This window comes from Stegostoma tigrinum, chromosome 28 (assembly GCF_030684315.1).
Source record: "Stegostoma tigrinum isolate sSteTig4 chromosome 28, sSteTig4.hap1, whole genome shotgun sequence".
NCBI lineage: Eukaryota > Metazoa > Chordata > Chondrichthyes > Orectolobiformes > Stegostomatidae > Stegostoma > Stegostoma tigrinum.
The window spans coordinates 33,122,019-33,143,592 of NC_081381.1; the positions used below are offsets into that span (position 1 = coordinate 33,122,019).

General features: G+C 44.7%; 1 protein-coding gene across 1 annotated transcript in view; it reads right to left on the reverse strand.

The window, feature by feature from the left end:
* fhad1 (forkhead-associated (FHA) phosphopeptide binding domain 1) overlaps positions 1–21,574 on the reverse strand; it is a 131,719-nt gene that overhangs the window by 27,064 nt on the left and 83,081 nt on the right. The window contains exons 24-25 of the mRNA XM_059638058.1: positions 14,032–14,170; positions 7,880–8,013 (exon numbers count right to left, since the gene is read on the reverse strand). Coding sequence (XP_059494041.1) covers positions 7,880–8,013; positions 14,032–14,170 — 273 coding nt within the window. The remainder of the gene's footprint in view (positions 1–7,879; positions 8,014–14,031; positions 14,171–21,574) is intronic.

Sequence of the window (21,574 nt, forward strand, 5' to 3'; positions counted from 1 at the left end):
CTGTTTATTGTGTATCTCGGAGTCCATCTTGGAGGATGCTTACCTAAAATTTGGAGGCTGAATGTCCTTGACTGCTGAAGTGTTCCTCCACTGGGAGGGAACATTCCTGTCTAGTGATTATTGCACAGTGTCCATTCGTCAATTGTTGTAGCAGCTGCATGGTTTTCCCAATATTCCATGCCTCAGGTCTTCCTTGCCTGCAGCGTATGAGATAGACAACATTGGCCGAGTCACATGTGTATCTGCTGTGCATGTGGTGTGGTGTTACCACGTATAATGGTAGTATCCATGTCAATGATTTGACATGTCCCCCTGAGGCTGCCTTGACAGGGTTGTATAGTGTTGTGGTTGATATTGTCCTGAAGGCTGGTGGTTTGCTGCGAACAATGGTCTGCTTAAGGTTTGGTGGCTGTTTGAAGGTGAGGCATGAAGGTGCAGGGATGATCGTGGTGAGATGCTCATTGTCATCGACGACATGTTGAAGGCTGTGAAGAACATGGCGTAGTTTCTCTGTTCTGGGGTAGTACTGGATGACGAAGGGTACTCTATCGGTCATATCCTGTGTCCGTCTTCTGAGGAGGTCATTGCGGTTTCTCGCTGCAGTACATCCGAACTGGCAATCAATGAGTCGAGCATCTTATCCCGTTCAAAACCTTCAGGTATGTGTTGAATTCCTCTTCATCTGAGCAGATCCTGGGTTTGCGTAGGACTTATCTGTAGGGGATGGTTTCTTTAACATGGAAGCTAGAGAAGTGCAGTATCGTGAGGTTATCCATGGGCTTGTAGTACGGTGAGGTACTGAGGTGTCCATCCTTGATGGAGATGTGCATGTCCAAGAATAAGACTGATTCTAAAGAGTAGTCCATGGTAAGGTTGATGGTGGGATGAAACTTGTTGATATCATTATGTAGTTGTTTCAGTGATTCCTTGCCACGAGTCCAAAAGGGAGAGAATGTCGTCAGTGTATCTGGTGTGTAGCGTCAGTCAGAGGTCCTGAGCAGCAAAGAAGTCTTGCTCAAACTGGTGCATGAAAATGTTGCCATATTGGAGAGCAAATGTGGCTCCCATGGCTGTTACATGTGTCTGGGTGAAGAACTGGTTGTTGAAGGTGAAGATGTTGTGGTTGCGGATGAAGTGGACGAGTTGCAGGATGGTGCCTGGAAATTGGTAGTTATTGGTATTGAGTACTGAGGCTGTTTCAGTGATGCTGTCCTCTTGGAGGCCACCAAAATGTCCATTGTAACTAGGACTGTTCCTGGTTCGACAGGACCGTGGGTGCTGAGTTTCTGTAAGAAATCTGTGGTGTCGTTACAGAAGCCGGTGGTCCCTTGTACAATGGGTTTCAAGATGCCCTTGACATAGCCAGAGAGGTTCTCCCACAGCGTCCCATTGCCTGATACAATGGGAAGTCCAGGTAGGTTGGCTTTGTGTAGCTTCAGAAGGCAGTAGGAGTCCCCTACACGAGAAGTACACAGGATGAGAGTGTGTAGGGTACTCTGAAGGACTTGATCAAAAGTCTTCATCGGTCTGTCGTGTTGACAGGTGTGTTCTTTGGTCAGAATGGCAGGTAGTTATTTGTAGTATTCTTGGGTGTAGTTGTTTGCAGTAGTCTGTTCTATTTTGTATGAGGATGGCTCCTCCTTTGCCTGCTGGTCAGACTATAACCTGAAGTTGTGTGACTTCTGACTTTGTTCACCCCAGTCTATCACCGGCACCTCCACATCACACTGTAGTATATTTGGCAGCCACTTTACAAAGGAAATACTAGCAAGGTGAATTATGGTTGAGGGAGCACAGAGTATGGGGCTGAGAGTTTTACTGCAAGGTCTCTATGTAATGTAGATTGAGGCTGTAAATAATGACCTTTGAATCTTTGAAAAATCCTTCCAAAAGCAAAATATGCAGAGAATAAAATGTGCACCATGGGTGTAAGCGGTCACCATATTGAAATAGGAATTAGACTGCATCAGCAATCACATTCAATGGGACATATGCTTCTGAATGAATTCAATTCTTCAATGATACCTTTAGCCATAATCAAAATGTTTAAATTACGATCAAATTTACTGTCTTCAGCACTTGATGCAAAAGGTTTAATGAATTTATGCTGAGTCAGTTTGCAATCATCATAGAGATCCCACTCTGGATCAAATTTCAGTTTCAGAATCATCCTCCACAATGAACCATCTTCCTCTCCATCCACTGTATTGGATATCCATTTTTTAATCAAACTGATGACGATTTGTGCAGTAATAGCATCCCACTATTTGGTGACAAGACAGGTGCGATGTCGCAGAGATTCCAGATGAGACAGGCCACTCCCTTTAAAACAATTACATGTCACGATGACACATGACATTCTGCTATGAAGGTAGCCCTCTCACCATCAGCTACTCTTTGTGTGTCATGGAGTCAGTGTAATCAGTCATCTATTTGTGTGCAAAGCACTTTGCTGTCAGTAAACACAGAACCAGACTGTATGTTAGTCTGTGATATCATAGCTTGGAAACAGTCACTGTTGGAAATAAACTTCAAGACATTAGTCTCAACAAAAACTCCAAGTCTCTGCGCTATATGTGACACAGGCCAACACAAACATAAAAAACATCATGCTTGTGGCTAACAGAAAGTGGACACTGGCAGAAAGCTAGCTAGTGGCAGTAAGTGTACATGGCAGACTGAAGAAGTGACGCCAGTATGGCACTTCTGAGAAGTCTTCTTCCTAACATCCATACGACAATCTGCCAAGTAAAGAGCTGAGGTTACAACTACACCCATGACTAAACAACAGAAGGGAACAAGCAGGTACTGAAGCTTAGTGAGCACTGTATCATTCTCTCTCTCTTTGAAACACAAGGTTGTTTTCAAGAGGCCCAGGACATCTCCAATTCTTTAAAAAAACTGGCACATAAAGGGTGCTGAAAGGTTAGCTCTATTCTAAGAAACTGATTCAACGACAACAAAAGTTTAAAACAACAGGAAAAATGTTTGCTACACTGAAAAGGCGTTACCTGCATCCAAGTGACAGTTAATTCAGACTTTTTTTGTTGGCATGAGTAAAAAACGCAAATATCATATCATCACTGCTTCTTTCCTTGATGTGAATGTTAGCTATAGTCACACGCTTACAACTTCTAAATTCTTAAAGCTGCAATAACACAAAAAAGAAGAGCCAAGAAACAAAACACTCCTTGCAATATAGATTTGTGTTTGCAATTTTTAAAGGGCACAATGATACACAAAGAAAAATGGGAAGTAAATATCGCCACATGGATTAACAATCCATTGGCTGTCTTTCAAAACTTCAGTTGATTGAAGTAAAAATCTTTAGTTTCAGGGACAGCAGATTGCTGGCAAAGAATGGTAGTCGGTCAAATTGCTGCTTGTTTTGGACACTGAGGGGTTAAGAAAATAGTAAATTCCCTGCTATTTCTGATGACCAAAGATCCTAAAAAAAAAATCCTGGTTTCAGCAGATCATATTAAAGCTCAAATCAATTTCAAGCTAACAGGCTTGAGCTCATGTCATGATCACAATGGCCAGGTGAAAAGATTGGCCATTTCTCAGGCAGGCATCAGTGCAAAGGTGAGGAATGTGATTTCACTAAAGCTAATACAACCAAAAGGCTTCAGGTACTGGTTGTTGGCTCTGTGGTCTTCAGTCCATCCGAAAGGTAGTTCTGGCCAACCCTCGGAGCGCATCATTGGCGCTTCTCCAGAAGAATGACGCAAGTTTGAAACAATTGTAACAGGCAGGCAGTATCTGCATGGACTCTGGAACAATGAGAGCAGCTGTCAACATATTCAGTGGAAAATCCAACTCCTGAATGAGGTGTGGCTTGTCTTATCCACCCAGTGTCCAGCCTTTCATGACCTATGCAAGTTGTATTGTATCAGAGGGTCTTGGGTTAAAATGTGGCAGGATTTCATTTGCCCAGAGAAATCCAAAGGACAAAACAATGCTCCACTGCAGCACCAACTTGTTCCAGAAATGACTGTCAAGAAGGTATAATATGCCTCTGTTTCCACAGGCAGCTGAGGAAATTTAGGGTGTCATAACGACCCTTATCGACCTTTACAAATGCACCACAGCATACTATCCTGGTGCATAATGGCCTGGTACAGCAACTGCTCTGCCCAGGAATGTAAGAAGCTACAGAAGATTGCTTGCACAGCCCAGATCATCATGGAAGTCACCCTTCCATTTCTGGACCATTTAGACTTCTCGTTGCCATGAAAGGGCTGCCAACATCATCAAAGACCCTCCGACCCCGGTAATGATCTTCTACAACCTCTTCCATCAGGCAGAAGATACAGAAGCTTGAACACATGTACAAAAAGGTTCAAGAACAGCTCCTTCCCTGCCATCACTAGACTGATGAATAGACTCTCTAACTTCAAAAAACGTTGAACTTGTAATGTTGATCTTTCCTCATGTACCTCCTGAGCAGTGTAATCTGTATGCCTCACTCTGTCTAAGCATCCTATAATCTGTATAACCTTCTTTACTCTAGAACTGAGATAATAAAATGTGAGGCTGGATGAACACAGCAGGCCAAGCAGCATCTCAGGAGCACAAAAGCTGACGTTTCGGGCCTAGACCCTTCATCATCTTGGAATCTCCAGCATCTGCAGTTCCCATTATCTCTTACTCTAGAACTGCTTGTCCTGCTTGCAAGACAAAGCTTCTCACTGTACTTAGGTACACATGATGACAATAAATCAAATTATATCAAATGTATCCTTGCATATATTTATTGGAATAAGGATTCTCATTCTTTGAAGGCAAAGTGGTGTTGGGGAGGGGTGCGTGGGGAGCATGTTGTATCATGGCATAGCCTGTGCTTTTAATTAGTTAGATGAACTCATGACCTATGACATTAAGATCTAAAGACATCTGCCTCAACCTTCAATCATTCTGTCTGTGTAATCAGTGTAGTCAGTTAGCTATACATATGTAATCATATTTATACACTCATAGAGATATACAGCACAGAAACAAACCCTTCAGTCCAACTTGTCCATGTCTACCAGATATCCTAAATTAATCTCGTCCCATTTGCCAGAATTTGGCCAATATCCCACTAAACCCTTCCAATTCATATACCCATCCAGATGCCTTTTAAATGTTATAATTGTGCCAGTGTCCACCACTTCCTCTGGCAACTCATTCCATACATGCACCACCCTCTGCATGAAAAAGTTTCCCCTTAGGTCCCTTTTAAATCTCTCCCTTCTCACCTTATACTCCATACTTCTGGTTTTGGACTCACACCACCCTAGGGAAAATACCTTGTTTATTTACCCTATCCATGCCCCTCATGATTTATAAACCTCTATAAGGTCACAACTCAGCCTCCAACGCTCCAGGGAAAATAGCCCTCAGCCTATTGAGCCTCTCCCTATAGCTCAAGCCCTTCAGCCCTAGCAACATCCTTGTAGATCTTTTCTGAATCCTTTTAAGTTTCACGAGGGAGACCAGAATTACATGCGGTTTTCCAAAAGTGGCCTGACCAACATCCTGCACAGTCACAACATGACCTCCCAACTCCTATACTCAATGCACTGACCAATCAAGGCAAGCGTACCAAACACTTCCTTCACTATCCTAACTGCCTGCGACTCCATTTTTAAGGAATTATGAACCTGCACTCCAAGCTCTCTTTGTTCAGCAATACTTCCTAACACCTTACCATTAAGCATATAAGCCCTGTCCTAATTTGCCATTCCAAAATGCAGCACCTCACATTGATCTAAATTAAATTCCATTTGCCATTCCTCGGCCCATTGGCCCATCTGATCAAGGTCCTGTTGTATTCTGAGGTAACCTTCTTCGCTGTCCACAACATCTCCAATTTTGGCATCATCTACAAACTTACTAACCATTCTTTGTATGTGCACATCAAAATTACTTACATAAACAACAAAATGCAGCGAACCCAGCACCAATCCTTATGTGTAAGTCTATGATGCTGTAGTCTTGCAAATAGTGTTGTAAATAAAGTTCAAGACATCTGTCTCAACAAGAACTCAAGTCTCTGGGGTATATGTCACACTGGCCAACACACAGAAAACCACAAAGTGCATCAGAAGCTACCCAAATCAGCAAAAAGGCGATGTGTACATTTCCACAGTTTAACCATTCACTAATTCCATTTGACTTGAGCGTGATATTTGAATGTCTTGTTGAGGCACCCTTTGGAAGGTTGAAAGAAGATGTTTCAAACCCCTACCCCCACAACCCGTAAGATGGGTCTTAATTCTGAACAGATGCCTCTTGATCTCATCAATTTGATGGAATCTGAATATACACCACACTGACAACCTGTGTTCTTTGAACAGGCCACTTGGACATTATTCCACACATCATCGATCCACACCTTTACTTTATCCTTGTCCATTTAACCACTGTCATGGACATGTACAAAAATTGCTGCAGGGCACTTGCGTGGTTTTAGATTTGAAAATTACCACAAGCTTTAATTTTGTTCTGACAGCCATGCAGACCAGCACTGGTGAATCATGTCATGTCCTCCAGTTTTTACTCAAACCATTTTTTGAATTTTTCTACCACACAGTTCAGAAGCTGGGCATATCAAAATACATTGGCATCTCATGCATGTTGCCAATGCGATAAAATGGGAATGCATTATTTGAGCCACTGTCTGGTGCAAAATCATTGGAAATGAGTCATGTTGCCATTGAGATCTTTTCCTAGTCTTTGAGTAATCTTGATCTCCTACCACAAGACCACACATTTTTGTTCCCTCAGTGAATACATCAACTAGGTGTTCTCTAAAATCTTTGCTGAACTCGGGGTTTGGTTTGAATCATTTAAGTGTATATCAGCGCACTTCATTTCTGGTGAGGATGTAATTATTCCGAGGAAGAGCCAGTCCGTAACAAGCTTCTTGAAATCAGGTTTAGGCTAGTTCTTTTTCCGGTGTGTGGAGCAAATTGACTATTTTGGTGTTTAGATGACACATTTATATTGTTGGGATGGCTTGTCAAGTAGTTAGGCCTGATTACCAGTGCTCTCCTCCTGTAAGAAGCATAATAGTAGTGGGCTACTCAGCAATGCGAATGCCATTGAATGTTAAGGGGCAATGCTTAGAATCTCTTGTTGGTGATGATCATTGCCTAGCTGCCTTGACGTTCGGGGTAGTCACTCTCACTTCCCCTCTGGAGTTCTACATTTTTGTCCACAATTGGAGCAAGATTAGGAGTTGTATGGTCCTTGCAGAACCCAAACTGAGTGCCATGAGCAGGTGATTGTTGAGGACTCAGTGTTTGATAGCACGTTCTGTCACTGTAGTGAAGATTGAGAGTAGGCCGATGTGTTGGTGGTTAGTCAGGTTCCATTTGTCCTGCCATTTGCGGACAGATGGGACAAACCCCGGGCAATTTTCCACAATGCTGGGCAGGTGCCAGTTTTGTAAGTGTACTGGCACAACTTATCTAGAGGCAGGTGTAGGTCTGGAGCACATGTTTTCGCTACTATTGCTGGGATGTTATCAGACTCCACAGACTTTGCAGTATCCAGTGCCTTCAGCCATTTCTCAATATCACATAGGGTGAATCAAATTGACTTGAAGGCTGTCATCTGTGATGCTGGGGACTTCAGGGGGAAGCATTCAAAGCATTTACTTTACAAAGAGTTTTTTTTCCCAATGCTGGCAGAATCTCATTGCTGACTTAAGTTCCCTTCTGCTACTTTGCTATAACTAAGCATCCCTTGTGAGAAAAATCAATTACTTAAGTAAATGAGTGCACTTATTATGTGAAGTTAATTAGATCTTTTGAATGAACAGGCTGGGGCATCGGGGAGTTTGATGGCAACCACCCAGCGCGGCAAACTGCAAACATTTTGCAAACATTACCAGTTTCGCTGAATTATTACTGTGAGAGGAGTTGCTGAAGGATTCACACCCACTGAGTGCACGCTGGGACTGCAGGTCTGTCAGCTCCTTCTTCAGAATCGTCAGGTGTTGGGAGGCCTGCTCCTGGCTGACTCCTGCCAAGATCAAAGTTCAAATGAAATCTAAAATGTAGGACCCAAAGCTGTTTTCTTATCACCATTCTCCCCTCCCACCCCGAAATTAAACCTTTGGCTAGGAATCTAAACAAGCCCTCATGCCTTTAGGGAAGCGTAGAACCTATTACAGTGTAGAAGCAGGCCGTTTGGCCCATTGAATCCATACTGACCCTCTGAACAGCATCCCAGCCAGACCCAGCCCCCTACCCTATTGCTGTAACTCTGCATTTCCCAAGGCTGCCTGCACATCCCTGAACACTACCGGCAATTTAGCATGGCCAATCCACCCAACCTGCACGTCTTTGGACTGTGGGAGGAAACTGGAGCACTCGGAGGAAACCCACACAGACATGGAGAGAATGTGTGAACTCCACACAGACGGTCCCCTGAGACTGGAATTGAAGATGGTGCTGGTGCAGTGCTAATCACTGAGTCACTGTGCCTTTCCTCACAGTTAGAGCACAATCAGCCCCCTCTGAAAATTACAATGGATTCTTTCCTGATCCTCTTGAGCTGAGTACACCCCCTTGAAAAAGGGAGGCTCAAAATGTCTTGAGAGTAAATATTTCCTTTAAATGGTCACAGTGCAAGAAGGGCAACACAGGGACATAGCGAGGACAGGAGGAGAAAACGGCAGAGGAAGAGAGCAAAAAAAGTGAGAGAAATTAATAATGGGAGGGAAATAATGCAGATAAAGAGCAGCACACAGATACAGAGCGAAAAACAGCAGGTGAAAACAGGGAGTAAGGCTAGACACAGGGGAACAGCAACAGCTTACACTTCATCTTTTGTCCCACAATTATGGAGGGAGAGCCCACAGGAAAAGACTATTTTTCACTCCTTTCTGTGTCTGACAGAGCGTGAGGAGATCAGAGATGGAGACACATTTATTTAAAAAGAGACAGGCAGAAATGGAAATATTTAGACAGAGACTAAGACAAGCATTTTTGAGAGACAGCTGCAGAGAGACACCTATTTTCAGAAACAGAGACAGGGGAATACGCAGGGCAGAATTAAATGAAGCTCACTAGGGCTTGTCTAACTGCACGGGAGACATTAGTCCATTTTCTGATACGGGATGGAAGTTGGGATATACACTGGTGATGAGCAGGATGCACCTCCCATCAGCAAGTGACATTTTATTTTCAGTTTATTTTGTTTCAAAACCATTTGCATGTCATACACATTAAAATATATGATCGCCAGATAAAACTATATCTTAGCAATGAAGCAATCAAAAGACATGGATTCATGACTGGTTCAAGGTGACTAGTTGAGATGAGGGAGACTCTTGAGTGAAGTTGATGTGCTTTTCATGTATACAGAGCTTCGTTGGGCCAGGGGAGGTAGAGTTGACCTACCGCACTGAGCTCCATGGGGGGGCTGTATCGGGATGTCAAGGTAATAATGCACATGGAAGGGATTTGAGTTGTGGTGAGGCTCAGTAGGGAGGGGGTGACTGTGGGAGGGAGCTGGATGACAGTGGGAAGGTTAAGCTCTATGGAAGGCAGCACAAGCGCAACAGAATGGGTGATGAAGAATGGTCAATGATGAGGCTGGGAGGGTCGAGGAAAACCAGGAAAAGGTCAAAGGTGATGGGGCAGCATTGGAGGATAAAGGTTGGCAGGGCCAGGGTGTGGTGGGAGGGCTTATTGATGTCAAGGTGGGTGGGGTTGTAGATCTAGATTGTATTGCTCAAGGATCAAGAATCCTGCAAACATTAGAAATCTGAAAATGCTGAAAATAATTGGTCGGCTGGGAAGTACCTGTGGAGACAGGAACAAATCTAATGGCCCAGGGTGACAATCTGTTGTCTCCAGCATGTTGATATTATTTCAGTTGATCAAGGGTGAAGACGGGTGGCACAAGGATCACTGAAAACAGGCCTAAGGTGATGGAAGGAAGGCCGAGGGTGGAAGGCCAAAGGTGACCCTGGGAGTGGGGTGGGGTGATAGCTTGCACTCCAGTCACTCGAGGATGGCAAAGCAGGGGGTGGGTGGCAGCAGTTTGAATTCAAACTCCTCTCAGCAGGAGGCAGACGGTGCTGCTGGTTTGCAGGCAGTGGGTCCCCGCCCAGGTGCCATTTCAAAATGGTGTCCAGGCCTTTGACCACCGTGAGTTAACAATGGAGTTGACAACATCCCGTTCATCACCTCCCCCCTCAGCCAAGCAAGTGGCCAAGTCCCTCAGAGAATAAAGTCATGGTGAGAGCAGAGAAAATCTTAATCTTTCATCAATTCAGGAAGCAACCCTGAACCTCAGGATTTGAAACCGATAATTTTCCTGATGAATACTTCTTTTGGAATATTTATTCAAGGCCTTTGACACCACATGCTCAAGATAAATGGAGTCTCCCAAGAAGACTCTACGGATTTACCTGTACCTAATTGAGCTCTATAGGGACGTGCATCATAGGATTGCTCCTCAAGAGATCCGACCTCAGCTTGGGGACAGTAGGCAAGTAGGTCCTAGCGTCAGGATTTTGAGAGGGGTGGGGAATGGGTTGCTGGCATATATCACTTAGGGGTTTCCACTCTCGGTATTTGAAAATGGGGTTGTGGTGAGTGAATGGGCTGCAGAACTCCCCATGGTCAAACAGCTGACTCATCATCCTGGTCTAGAATCACCTCAGAATAAAGGCCAAATGAGTGATGTGCTGGGGTGTACCTAGAATCCATGGATTTGGGTCCAGCAAGGAGGGGGAGAAGCTTGAAAAGAACTGGAGGAGAGAACAAACTGAAGGTCACCGTAGCGGGGCTTTGAAGAAAGCAAGCTGTCAGGGAAAGAGAGAGAGACTGGCAGCTGGAGGGGTTTCAGAGTAAGAGGGAACAGTGCAGCTATCAGCTGAGGGGTTTCCCTCAAACAGACACTGCAGTAAATGGTGTGAAACTAACACTGATTGGGCTGAGGTGTCTGTACTGTACAGCAGGCACTGTGGACTGACACTGCTTAATAACACGAGGGCTATACTGACAGGCCCAAGAGAAATGAGTAAATCATTGACAAGCTCAAATTAAAAATGCAGAGTCAGATGTCAGAACTTGTTTGAAAGAGCTGATAAAGAGTTGCAGGCTGTGGAAAGTCAGGAAAGTATCTTGTTAAAAACATTTCTGTGGGTTGTCCAAGCTTCTAAAGATGTGATTGTAAATCAAGTGATGAAAATTGTACTTTATTGCTTCTGAAGCGGTAGTGCAGGTCAAGTAGAGACCAGCTTGGATTGAATATAGAGAAAAGCTGCCTCTCAACAATCCTTGTCAAACACTCCCACAGCATGCACAGCATGGCACAGGGTGTAGAGTAAGATCTAATTGCATTGTCCTCAATAATATGGGCCATAAGTGTCTCAATTCTTATATTCTTTTGAGGTACCTGGAATCACAACTGTGGACTATTCCAGATGCTGAATCTTTGGTCACTGTCTGCCTGTGGCACACTCAAAATATAAATGTAAAACAAACTGAGTCACTGGCTATGGAGGAAAATTAAGTTCATTAACTGAGCAAGTGATTTCTCACGATGTAAAAACATTCAGCCTCTACATCATCATGGTCTGTGATATATAGTCCCACAAACAGGAAAAGTATTGAATCATCTGAGTGATAACAAATTGCCTGACATGTTGATTCAGGTTTTTCTTCCTTTTCCCTGGAAAGTGAAACAAAACCATGGAAATGGAGGCAGAACCATCCCAACATTCAATACAATAGCGAACACTCTCGAGTAAAACTGAGGGAATAGCGAGCCTTTTTCCTGCAGATGTAGTTAAACGACAATAGCTTCCATGGGAGTTAGCAAATGGAGAAAATACTGAACATGGGACAGCTCACAGGTTTGAATGTCAAGGGCAAATTGCACTGTGCTCTGAATGTCAGTCCATGGTTGCAGCTCTCTGCTTTCCTAGCTACAAATTGCACTGCTCAGTGACAATGGATGCTCTGTATGAGTTGTATTCCAGCGCCTTCCCTGCTAACATCCCTTGCCAGAAGACTCATCATCTGCGGTCTGCCCAATGGAATAAACATGGGTTCCTTGATTGCTTTCCATTATTGACTCAATTCATTTTCTATCCTCAATTGTCTCCCTCTCCCCTGAAGGTACCAGCTCGTGGGTGTCAAAGCTGGAGGTGAGTCTCAGCTTTGGGGCATTAATGGGGGAGGGGGGCTGCACATTGGCGACTTGGGAAATCACCAGGCTGAAAGACACTTATTAACAGGCTCAGAGGTGTTTACCATCAGTTCTGTTAAGCTTTCCAAACTTCTTCAACACCTATCTAACAGAAAACAGCATTTTCTAAAGCAAAACTGACACACTTGAGGAGTATGTGGCCCAAGATTGTTTTTTTTCTTTCATTATAATTTCGCTGGCTCTCAGAATGGGCTGCAAAGTAGCCAGGTAGCACAGGGATACAGGGGCATTGAGATTGGTGGCAGGCTATGGTGAATTGTGGGTTTATATTTGTGCTTGCTACCTGCTGTGGAGCTCAGGTTTGACACCTGCTATGGAGATTATGTTGGATGTTCAACAAAGTTTTTGTGTGTCAGTCACTGTATGTTTTGATCTTTATCACAGCTCCCTCCTAAATGACAACAACCGACGACTACTCAACAAGCTCTTCACTGGCTGCAAGATGTTTTGAGATATCCCAAGGTTGTGAAAGGTGACATATAATTGTTTTGTTTTAAACCTCACTCATGGGATGTGGGTGTCACTGGCTAGGCCTGTGTTTATTATCCACTCCTACAGACAGCAGTTAAGAGTCAACTGCATTGCTGTGGGTCTGGAGTCACATGTAGGCCAGACCAGGTAAGATTGCCTAATTGACAGACTGCCTTTCCTAAAGGGCATGAGTGAACCAAATGAGCTTTTGATGGCAATCAATGGTAGTTACATGATTGTCACAGGACTGTTTATTTTTTACTGAATTCAATTTTCACCTGGAGGATTTGAACCCCTGTCCCAGGCCATTAGCCTGGCGTTCCGGATCAGAGGAAAATGCCATAGTCCAAGTAGAGAGAGATGACTGGCAAAGAGTTTAACCTGAGGGTCACCAAGCCTCATGCAAAGGGAATGGTTGCGAAGGAGAGTCCTTTGTGGTAACATCAGCCAGTGTGGGAATTGAACCCATGCTGTCACTCTGCATCAGTCAGCAGCCGTCTGATACTGAGCTAACCAACCCTCAACTACTCCTGGATTGCTAGGTCAGCGATGTCATCACCACACCACCTCCTCCCTTCATGATTGTCCTTCTACAATTTATTGGGTTCTGCTTAATTCAAGCAGGGACCGTGAAAAAGGCACCAGCAGATTCACTCACCCTGACGTTGTGAAGTAAAGATAGTAGGAACTGCCGATGCTGGAGAATCTGGAATAACACAGTGTGAACCGAAACGTCAACTTTCCTGCTCCCCTGATGCTATCTGACATTGTGAAGTGTTGGTTCTGACAGCCAGAAAGTGCGATACTGTGGGGACAAGCAATCCTTCCCCAGAGCGAAGGGCACAGGCTGACCTCTGACATGGAAAGCTATATGAGGACCCTGGCAGAATAGTGGGGAATCCAACCATGAAGTGGGTTGGGGGTGGCAAGGAAGCAGTAACGCCTGTGACGGTGTGGGAGAGCTTACTGATGTCAAGGTGGGTGGGAGGGGAGGGGTTGGTAGATCTAGATTGCACTGTTTGAAGATCAAGAATCCTGCAAACATTAGAAATCTGAAAGTGCTGAAAATACTTGGTAGGCTGGGAAATACCTGTGGAGACAGGAAGAAACCTAATGGCCCAGGGTGACAACCTGTTGTCTCCGGCATGTTGATATCATTTCAGTTGATCAAGGGTAAAGACGGGTGGCTCCAGGATCACTGAAAACAGGCCTAAGGTGATGGAAGGAAGGTCGAGGGTGAAAGGCCAAAGGTGACTCTGTGGAGTGCGGTACTGAACTGCTGGGTGAATATTGCTGAACAGGCGCTAGAGATGAAACTTTGATCAGTAAGTGGGCCCTTACGAGAAGTGGGAGTCTGTTCCAGCACCTTCACCCTAGCTCGTAACTCGGCCAGTGCCTCGCGCTGTCGCTGAATGACCTCCTCGTGTCGGTGACCTTTGCACTGTGCTGCAAGCCTCACAACCTCAGAGTGCACTTTATCCTGGAATGATACATTTGAACAAGAAAGATCGACACGTTATCTTTTGCACTGAATTGTGACAGTCACTGATGGAGATCTAAACAACAGAGAGACAAAGAAATGAGACTTGAAAGTGTACCCCTTGGCAACAAGGTTTCATCCTTACTAAGCTGGCAGACCTTATTTGTTTGGTTTTGAAGATTAATTCTCAGGAAGAAAAGAGGACTGTCTGAGTTAATGACATCTGATTGCAGTGTAGAGGTTCAAATAACTGAAAAAAATTTCAGGGACATAATGACAAAGGAGCTAAAAACCGTCGCTTTCGTTGGATAACTTATTTAACTCTATCAGAAGGGCAGAACTGCTGGAGTAGAGATATGGTCAGGGAATGTGCTATGTTTCTCATTCCCAATGGCGATGGGTCACACAGAGCAGGAAAGCTTGCACAGAACATATCGGTCAAATGGCCTAATTCTGTACCAAAGGACTCCATCAAATGCACAAGTGAGGTAAAGATTAGGGGTGTTGTCCCCAGCCCCCCAACATTCTGGGGCAAATCACTATTTTACTAGGTACAGGGTCATCAATCAAGCCAAAAAACCATAGACCAGAAAGTAAAATGTGAGGCTGGATGAACACAGCAGGCCAAGCAGCATCTCAGGAGCACAAAAGCTGACGTTTCGGGCCTAGACCCTTCATCAGGCTCTCTGATGAAGGGTCTAGGCCCGAAACGTCAGCTTTTGTGCTCCTGAGATGCTGCTTGGCCTGCTGTGTTCATCCAGCCTCACATTTTATTATCTTGGAATCTCCAGCATCTGCAGTTCCCATTATCTCTCATAGACCAGAAAGTGTCACTTTTAGGAAAAGGGAGAAAAAAATGGATGGGCAGATAACACTGGCTGGCAGCTGGTAGTTTTACAGTAGCATTGAGGAACGACAGGATTATAAAGCTCCAGTGAGAGTCTTAACTCTGCATTTTTACACAGACCTCACCGCACGGGTAATAAAACACTCTCAGCACGTCCCTCACTCTCACGGGCACTATTATCTGTTCAAGCAGCAGCTCTCACTCTCGTCTTTGTGAAGCTTAATTCACCAGTTCCTTTACACATTCGATCACAAATTGGAAGGGGAGAGGCAGAGCTGCTGCAATTAGCAGGGCCAGGAAGCCATTTATAAACAGAGGGTGGAAGGCCAGTGCTGGGGTCAGAGAAACAGAGACAGTGGGGACATTGCAGCATGAATCTCAAAGCATCCAATCCATCGGATTTACAAAGGACCACCAAGCTGTAGTCTAATGCAGAACGAAAATATGTTTTCTTTCCCTGCCTGATAATCTCTGTTTTTATGCAGCAGGGTTGCTTTTCGGTACAATTCATGATTCCACCCTTCACAATTATTTCAGTTAATCAGTGAGGATAATGCCTGCTTCAGGGCTACTGAAGGATGTCTCCCTATCTCTCCATTATTCACGTACAACCAGGGCTTATAGAGTTCCAACCATTTATATTATCCGACCCTTTGGTTGTGTGGGATGCATTAATTCAGAACAGAGCCACAGAATAGGGGAGGTTCCACCCCCAGCTTCTCAGAATCTGACAGAATTTAGATTGAGGGGAGAATGCACACTTCCATGTATGACACTGAGCAGTTACTCACCTACGTTTTCAAAAGGCAATGAATTCTGTTGGCACTGCAAGGATTTCTCTCTTTCTCTCTCTCTCTCTCTCTCTCTCTCTCTCTCTCTCTCTTCCATCACATGTGCTGTCACACATCCTGAGATTGGCACTTTAATTTCACTGATGGAATTAGCTGCCAGCCGCACGGAAGACAGACTCAAGAATAAAATAAATTCCACCAGTTCAGTGCATCAAATGAGCAACATTAATTCTCCCCTCCCTTCCTTCGCCAAAGCTTTTAGCTTTTCCTCAGCTATTGCTAGGCCAGACAGGAGACCTAAACATCAATGTGCATTTCTATAGCCACTATATCTTAGGAATACACCTCAAGGTTCACAGGGGCTTACCTGGTAAAATCTGACACCAAGTCATTGAATCCTATAGTATGGGAGTAGACCACAGACCATCAAATCCACACAGACCCTCTGAAGAGCATCCCACCCGGACTCAGTACCCTATCTAACCCCTGCATTGCCCACAGCTAATCCACCTGGATGGCATACCTTTGGACAGTGGGAGAAAACCCACGCAGACACAGGGAGAACATACACTTACCTCAGGGTGGAATTGAACCCAGGTCCCTGGCAGTATGAGCCACCATGCTACTCCAAATCACATTAAGAAATAATGGAACAAGTCACTCAACCACAAAGAGACAAAGCAGCTCACCATCTCTTTCTTCGGGAGTCAGAATGGGCAATAAATGCTGGCCCAGCCAATGAAACCAACATGCTGCGATAGAATTTTTAAAAAAGTTTTGGAGAGCATCTTAATTGAGGAGAGAGAGAAAAAAAACCAGTGATACCCTCAAAGTCTACCACAGGTATTTATTGTACTCATATAAACTGAGTGCTTCTACTGGTAAGCTTGAGGTCTCCCATGATTATTGGGGATTCTGGGGTCTGGAATGCATTACTTCCTCTCATAATAAGATTTTAATTTAAAGTTTCCGTCACACTTTTGATCCAGATATGGTGTTCCTTTATGTAGCTCTTAACTTTAAATTTGGTTAATTTGGTGCGATTTAGTTTAATTAGTTATTTTCAAACCAGAATGAAGTGGATGCTAAGGGCCCTTCTAGTGCAATGGTAGTGCCCCCACCTTTAATCAAGAAGGCTTGGATTCAAGTCCTAACTGCTCCAGAGATGTGTCATAACATATCTGAACAGCTTGATTAGTTATATCTATAAACCGGGTGCTATGGTGTAAAGCATAGTTATTATTTTGGAGCTAATGGGGCTTCGGGATGCTCTTGGGAAATAAAATGTAGATATCGAGTAATGAGTGTCCAGGGCTCGGTAGTTATAGTGATTTGGGTGTAGTTCCTAGAGATTTAAGTATGTTTACTAAAGGTGGAAGATTTACTGAGACTTGGGAATGAGGTAAAAAGTCAAAGTTCAGGTCACCTCGGCAAAATCAAAGGAGGAGAGAAAGAGAGTAGAAATTTGACCCAACAGTCGAATGTAAGAGTAATGTCAGTCTAATAACACATGGCAGTTTTAGAATGAGTGTCAGCGCACAGTGATCAACATGTGGGGTGGACCCCTAAATGAGGCAGTGAAGACAAAGACTAGGATTCCTAGGGAGAGCCAGGAATGTAGTGCAGGTCAAAGAGAGGGCTTGCTTAACTCAGAACCTCAGGACCATTCTAATGCACCATATAACAGATGAAATACGTTTGACGTACAGTCTCTGTTTTAGTGGTAAGGGTATCAAACAAGCTCAGGCCTTTATTTACGTAAGTAAAGGGATATATGGCCTGTTGAGAGAGGGGTAGTACCCTGGTACTCCAGTCACCTGTAGGATGGACAGGAGTCACTGGCCCTGAGCTAGACCCATCTCTCATTGGTCTCTCCAATGGCCACAGCCAGGCCCAGTATCCCAGCTGATGGGCAACAAGTAGTGAGGGGAGAAATAATGAACTTGACACTATCTGGGCCGATGTCTTCATAGGCAAGAATATCAGTCAAGGTGGAAGGATGGCAAGTGTACCAACTGACAATCATATTCTGGACCATACTGTCTAGATGAAGGTTATTAGTACATCAGACAAGAATAAAACAGCAAGGGAAGAAAGATTTGGTCAAGCTTTGGTCAGCGACCTTCTGGGGAGAGGGGAAACCCAGAAACTATGACTTGGAGACTTTGCGCCTGCCATCCTAGTTCACTGGACCATGACAGGTTTAAAGGGTGGGGTCAGTCACAGCAAATGGCTCCACATTGCAGGAAAAATTAATAAGTCCAGCTTCCAAATGAAAGTCAACTAGCAGGTAATGTAGCATTGGCAAATGGGTGGAAATGGCGTGCCAGATGATGATCAAAAGACAACATCATCACATGGGTGACCACACCCTGGTTGACCCAACAGCCCTACAGAAGGACTGCAGGGTCTACCCCTGAATTGGAGAGGAGCCAAGAAAAAAATGGCCTAAGTAAATAACTGCCTTCCCACCACCCAGTTGGCTTGAGGCAATCAGCGGGCATCTCAGCATGTGGCCAAACTGCGACAGAGAAGAAGAGTTGAGCTCCAAACTCCATTACAAAAGAAGGAAAGAGCAAACGTTCTGACCCGTGCTTGCTGGAACGTGAAATTCTGGTGACAACAGTTGCCCTCTATGATGCTCAGGCCTGCTGGCCCGTCATTGATAGACTCAATTTCGAGGCAGCATGGCCTGAGTGAGGGCCACTTCTTGGAACAAGACCTAATGATGGAACGCAATGTCTGCTGTGCCCTCTACTGGTCAGGAGGACCTCAAGCTGAACAACGCCTTCACAGTAAAAACCAAAAGAACTGCAGATGATGTAAATCAGAAACAAAAACAAAGTTGCTGGAAAAGCTCAGCAGCATCTGTGAAGGAAAAAACAGAGTTAACGTGTTGGGTCCAGTGACCCTCCCTCAAAATGCCTTCTCAGTGTTTGCTTCATGGCAGAGGAGATGATTATCACTAAACTTTCAGTCAACCATTCTCAATGTACCACATCCCTGCACTGCTCCCCTCAATACCAGCAAGTACAACACTCCTCTCTGTTTACATTCTGACCCTGAACACTAACTCAGATGACAAAGATTATGTTCTACACAAGTCTCCAAACTCATTTAGAATGCTCCTCCTCATCCTTGGCGATTTCAACGCCAGCGTTGTTTATAACTCCCTGGCACATGAGCGCCTGAAAACCACGGAGTTGGAAACTGCAATGAAAATGAGTATCGACTTGAGGAAGCCTGTGCAGAAAACGCTGCCAGCCACAGCCACCATTTTCTTTCATCAAGAAGGCTGCTTTAAGATCACATTCCTGCTCTGTACACTGGCACCTGGTACCACACATCTTAGTGTGCCAATGTGACCTAAAGGACATGCTGCACAGTGTTGTCATGAGTGGAGAAAGATTTAAAGTGGACATGGGGGTAATTTTTTTTTTACACAGAGAGTGGTTCCTGTGTGGAATGGACTGCTAGAGGAATTGGTGGATGTAGATATATAGTTATGTCGTTTAAAAGACATTTGGACAGATTCATGAATAGGTTCGGAGGGACATGGGCCAAGTGCTGGCAGGTGGGACTAGTTCAGTTTGGGAACATGGTCAGCATGGACTGGTTGGAACGAAGGGTCTGTTTCCATGCTCTATGACTCCAAGAGTCTATCGCTGCCATAGACCGCCCCTATTCATTCATTCAAAGCTGAACTTCCATTTCCAGCCCAAGCTCAAGAATTGACTTTAAAGCTGCTGCACAGGAAACTTCCCACAAGGTTGCCAGACACAGCACCAGGACAAACAGGCACTGGTTGATGAAAACGACATGGAGATACATGGTCTGGCGAGCGATAAACACAATCTGTTTCTCGGACTTGGCTCGCTCGCCTGGCCGATTGTTAAGCATATAGCACCCTTCAACTTTAACTGAGGGACATCTAAATTGACAAGGGGATTGTGCTGGAGATAGAATCTCACCTGGTTACAGCTGCTACAGGCAATGTAAGAAGCTCCTAAGAGATGTTTAAATCAGTCTGTGGACCAACCCAAAACACCATGAGGGGCAACCACAGCCTCCCTGTCACTCCCCCCACCCCTGTGCAGACTCTGCCTTTCCCCATTCTCCTTGCAGCTTTCCTCTCTTCCATACCCTCACAGTTACCTTTTCCCTCCCAACTCCTCCAATAGTCCCTTCTTCGCACCAGACCCCACTTACAGGCTTCTCCTCTTATGTGGCGTCCTTCTCCCAGATGGGGAGGGGGTTATCGTGCCCAGACTGCAACCTGGTCATCCAAAGCGTTGGCCATGGGGACTGCGCTCCCGCTCCGGGATATTTAGATCTGGAACTTTGTCCCAGAGTGGAGCACCCACTGCATGCATGTTGTGAACACCTTGTGGCCAGTGAGTGCCCTCTGACGGCATGGCCCCTGGTCATTAGCAAAGTGCACATACCCAGCTTCAAGATCTATTCCATACCGCACCTACCTAGCTAAAGGTGGTTCATGTTAGACGTGTAAAAGCAACAGCAGAGAAAGGGAATAAGCCATTTATTTCAGCTCCAGGAATAATAACTGAGCAGCAGAAGGCTGCTGAGACTAATCTCAGCCAATTTCTCCCCTTGGGCAGATCATGATATGTGAGCCAATTTCTAAAAAGACATAATAAAGACCTCAGCATGAGTGAGTTTGCCTTGCTTGGATGCTTTCCTGCTGTTGCATTAATGAGAGTGTCTAGACTGATACATTTGAGAAAGCAGGGCTGCATTTTAACAGCTTCCGAGCAGGAAACTTTGAAATGCACCCTGAAAAGGTGGTTTCTTTGCTTGAAATGCCTCTCCCATGGCACAACTGTTCACAACGCTCCTAAAAGCTGAACAGACTGTTACAGGTGAAATCTGAAAGTGGAGCTGTAAGAACTCAGCAGGTTAGGCCCGTACTAGCAGAGAGAACCCGAGTGAACATTTCTGGCTGTCCCAAAAGATGTTAAATCTCTTCTTCCCTTCACAGGTGCTGCCAGATGGCCTTGTGCATGGGAAGTCATGTCTCACCAACTTGATTGAGTTTTTTGAAGAAATAACGAAAAGGATTGATGAGGGGAGAGTGGTGGCCGTGATATATATGGACTTCAGTAAGGCATTAGACCAGGTTCCTCGTGCTAAACGGTTAGTGAAGATAGATCACATGGAATACAGGAGAACTAGCCATTTGGATACAGAACTGCCTCAAAGGTAGAAGACAGCATGGTAGTGGAGGGTTGCTTTTCAGACTTGAAACCTGTGACAGTGGTGTGCCACAAGGATTGATGCTGGGTCTGAATATATAAATGGTTTGAATGTGAACATACAAGGTACGGTTGGTAAGTTTGCAGATGACACTAAAATTGGAGGTGTAGTGGACAGCGAAGAAGGTTACCTGAGTACAACGAGATCTTGACCAGATGGGCCAGTGCACCAGGACTGGCAGATGGAGTTTAATTTAGATAAATGTGAGGTGCTGCATTTTGGAAAGGCAAATCAGAGCAGGACTTAATACATCGAGTGGTAAGGTCTTGGGGAGTGTTACTGAACACAGAGACATTGGAGTGCAGGTTCATTGTTCCTTGAAAGTGGAGTGGCAGGTAGATGGGATAGTGAAGGCGGTGTTTGGTATGCTTGCCTTTATTGGTAGGTGCATTGAGTACAGGAGTTGGGAGGTCATGTTGTGGCTGTAGAGGACATTGGTTAGGCCACTTCTGGAATACTGTGTTCAATTTTGGTCATCTTGCTACAGAAAGA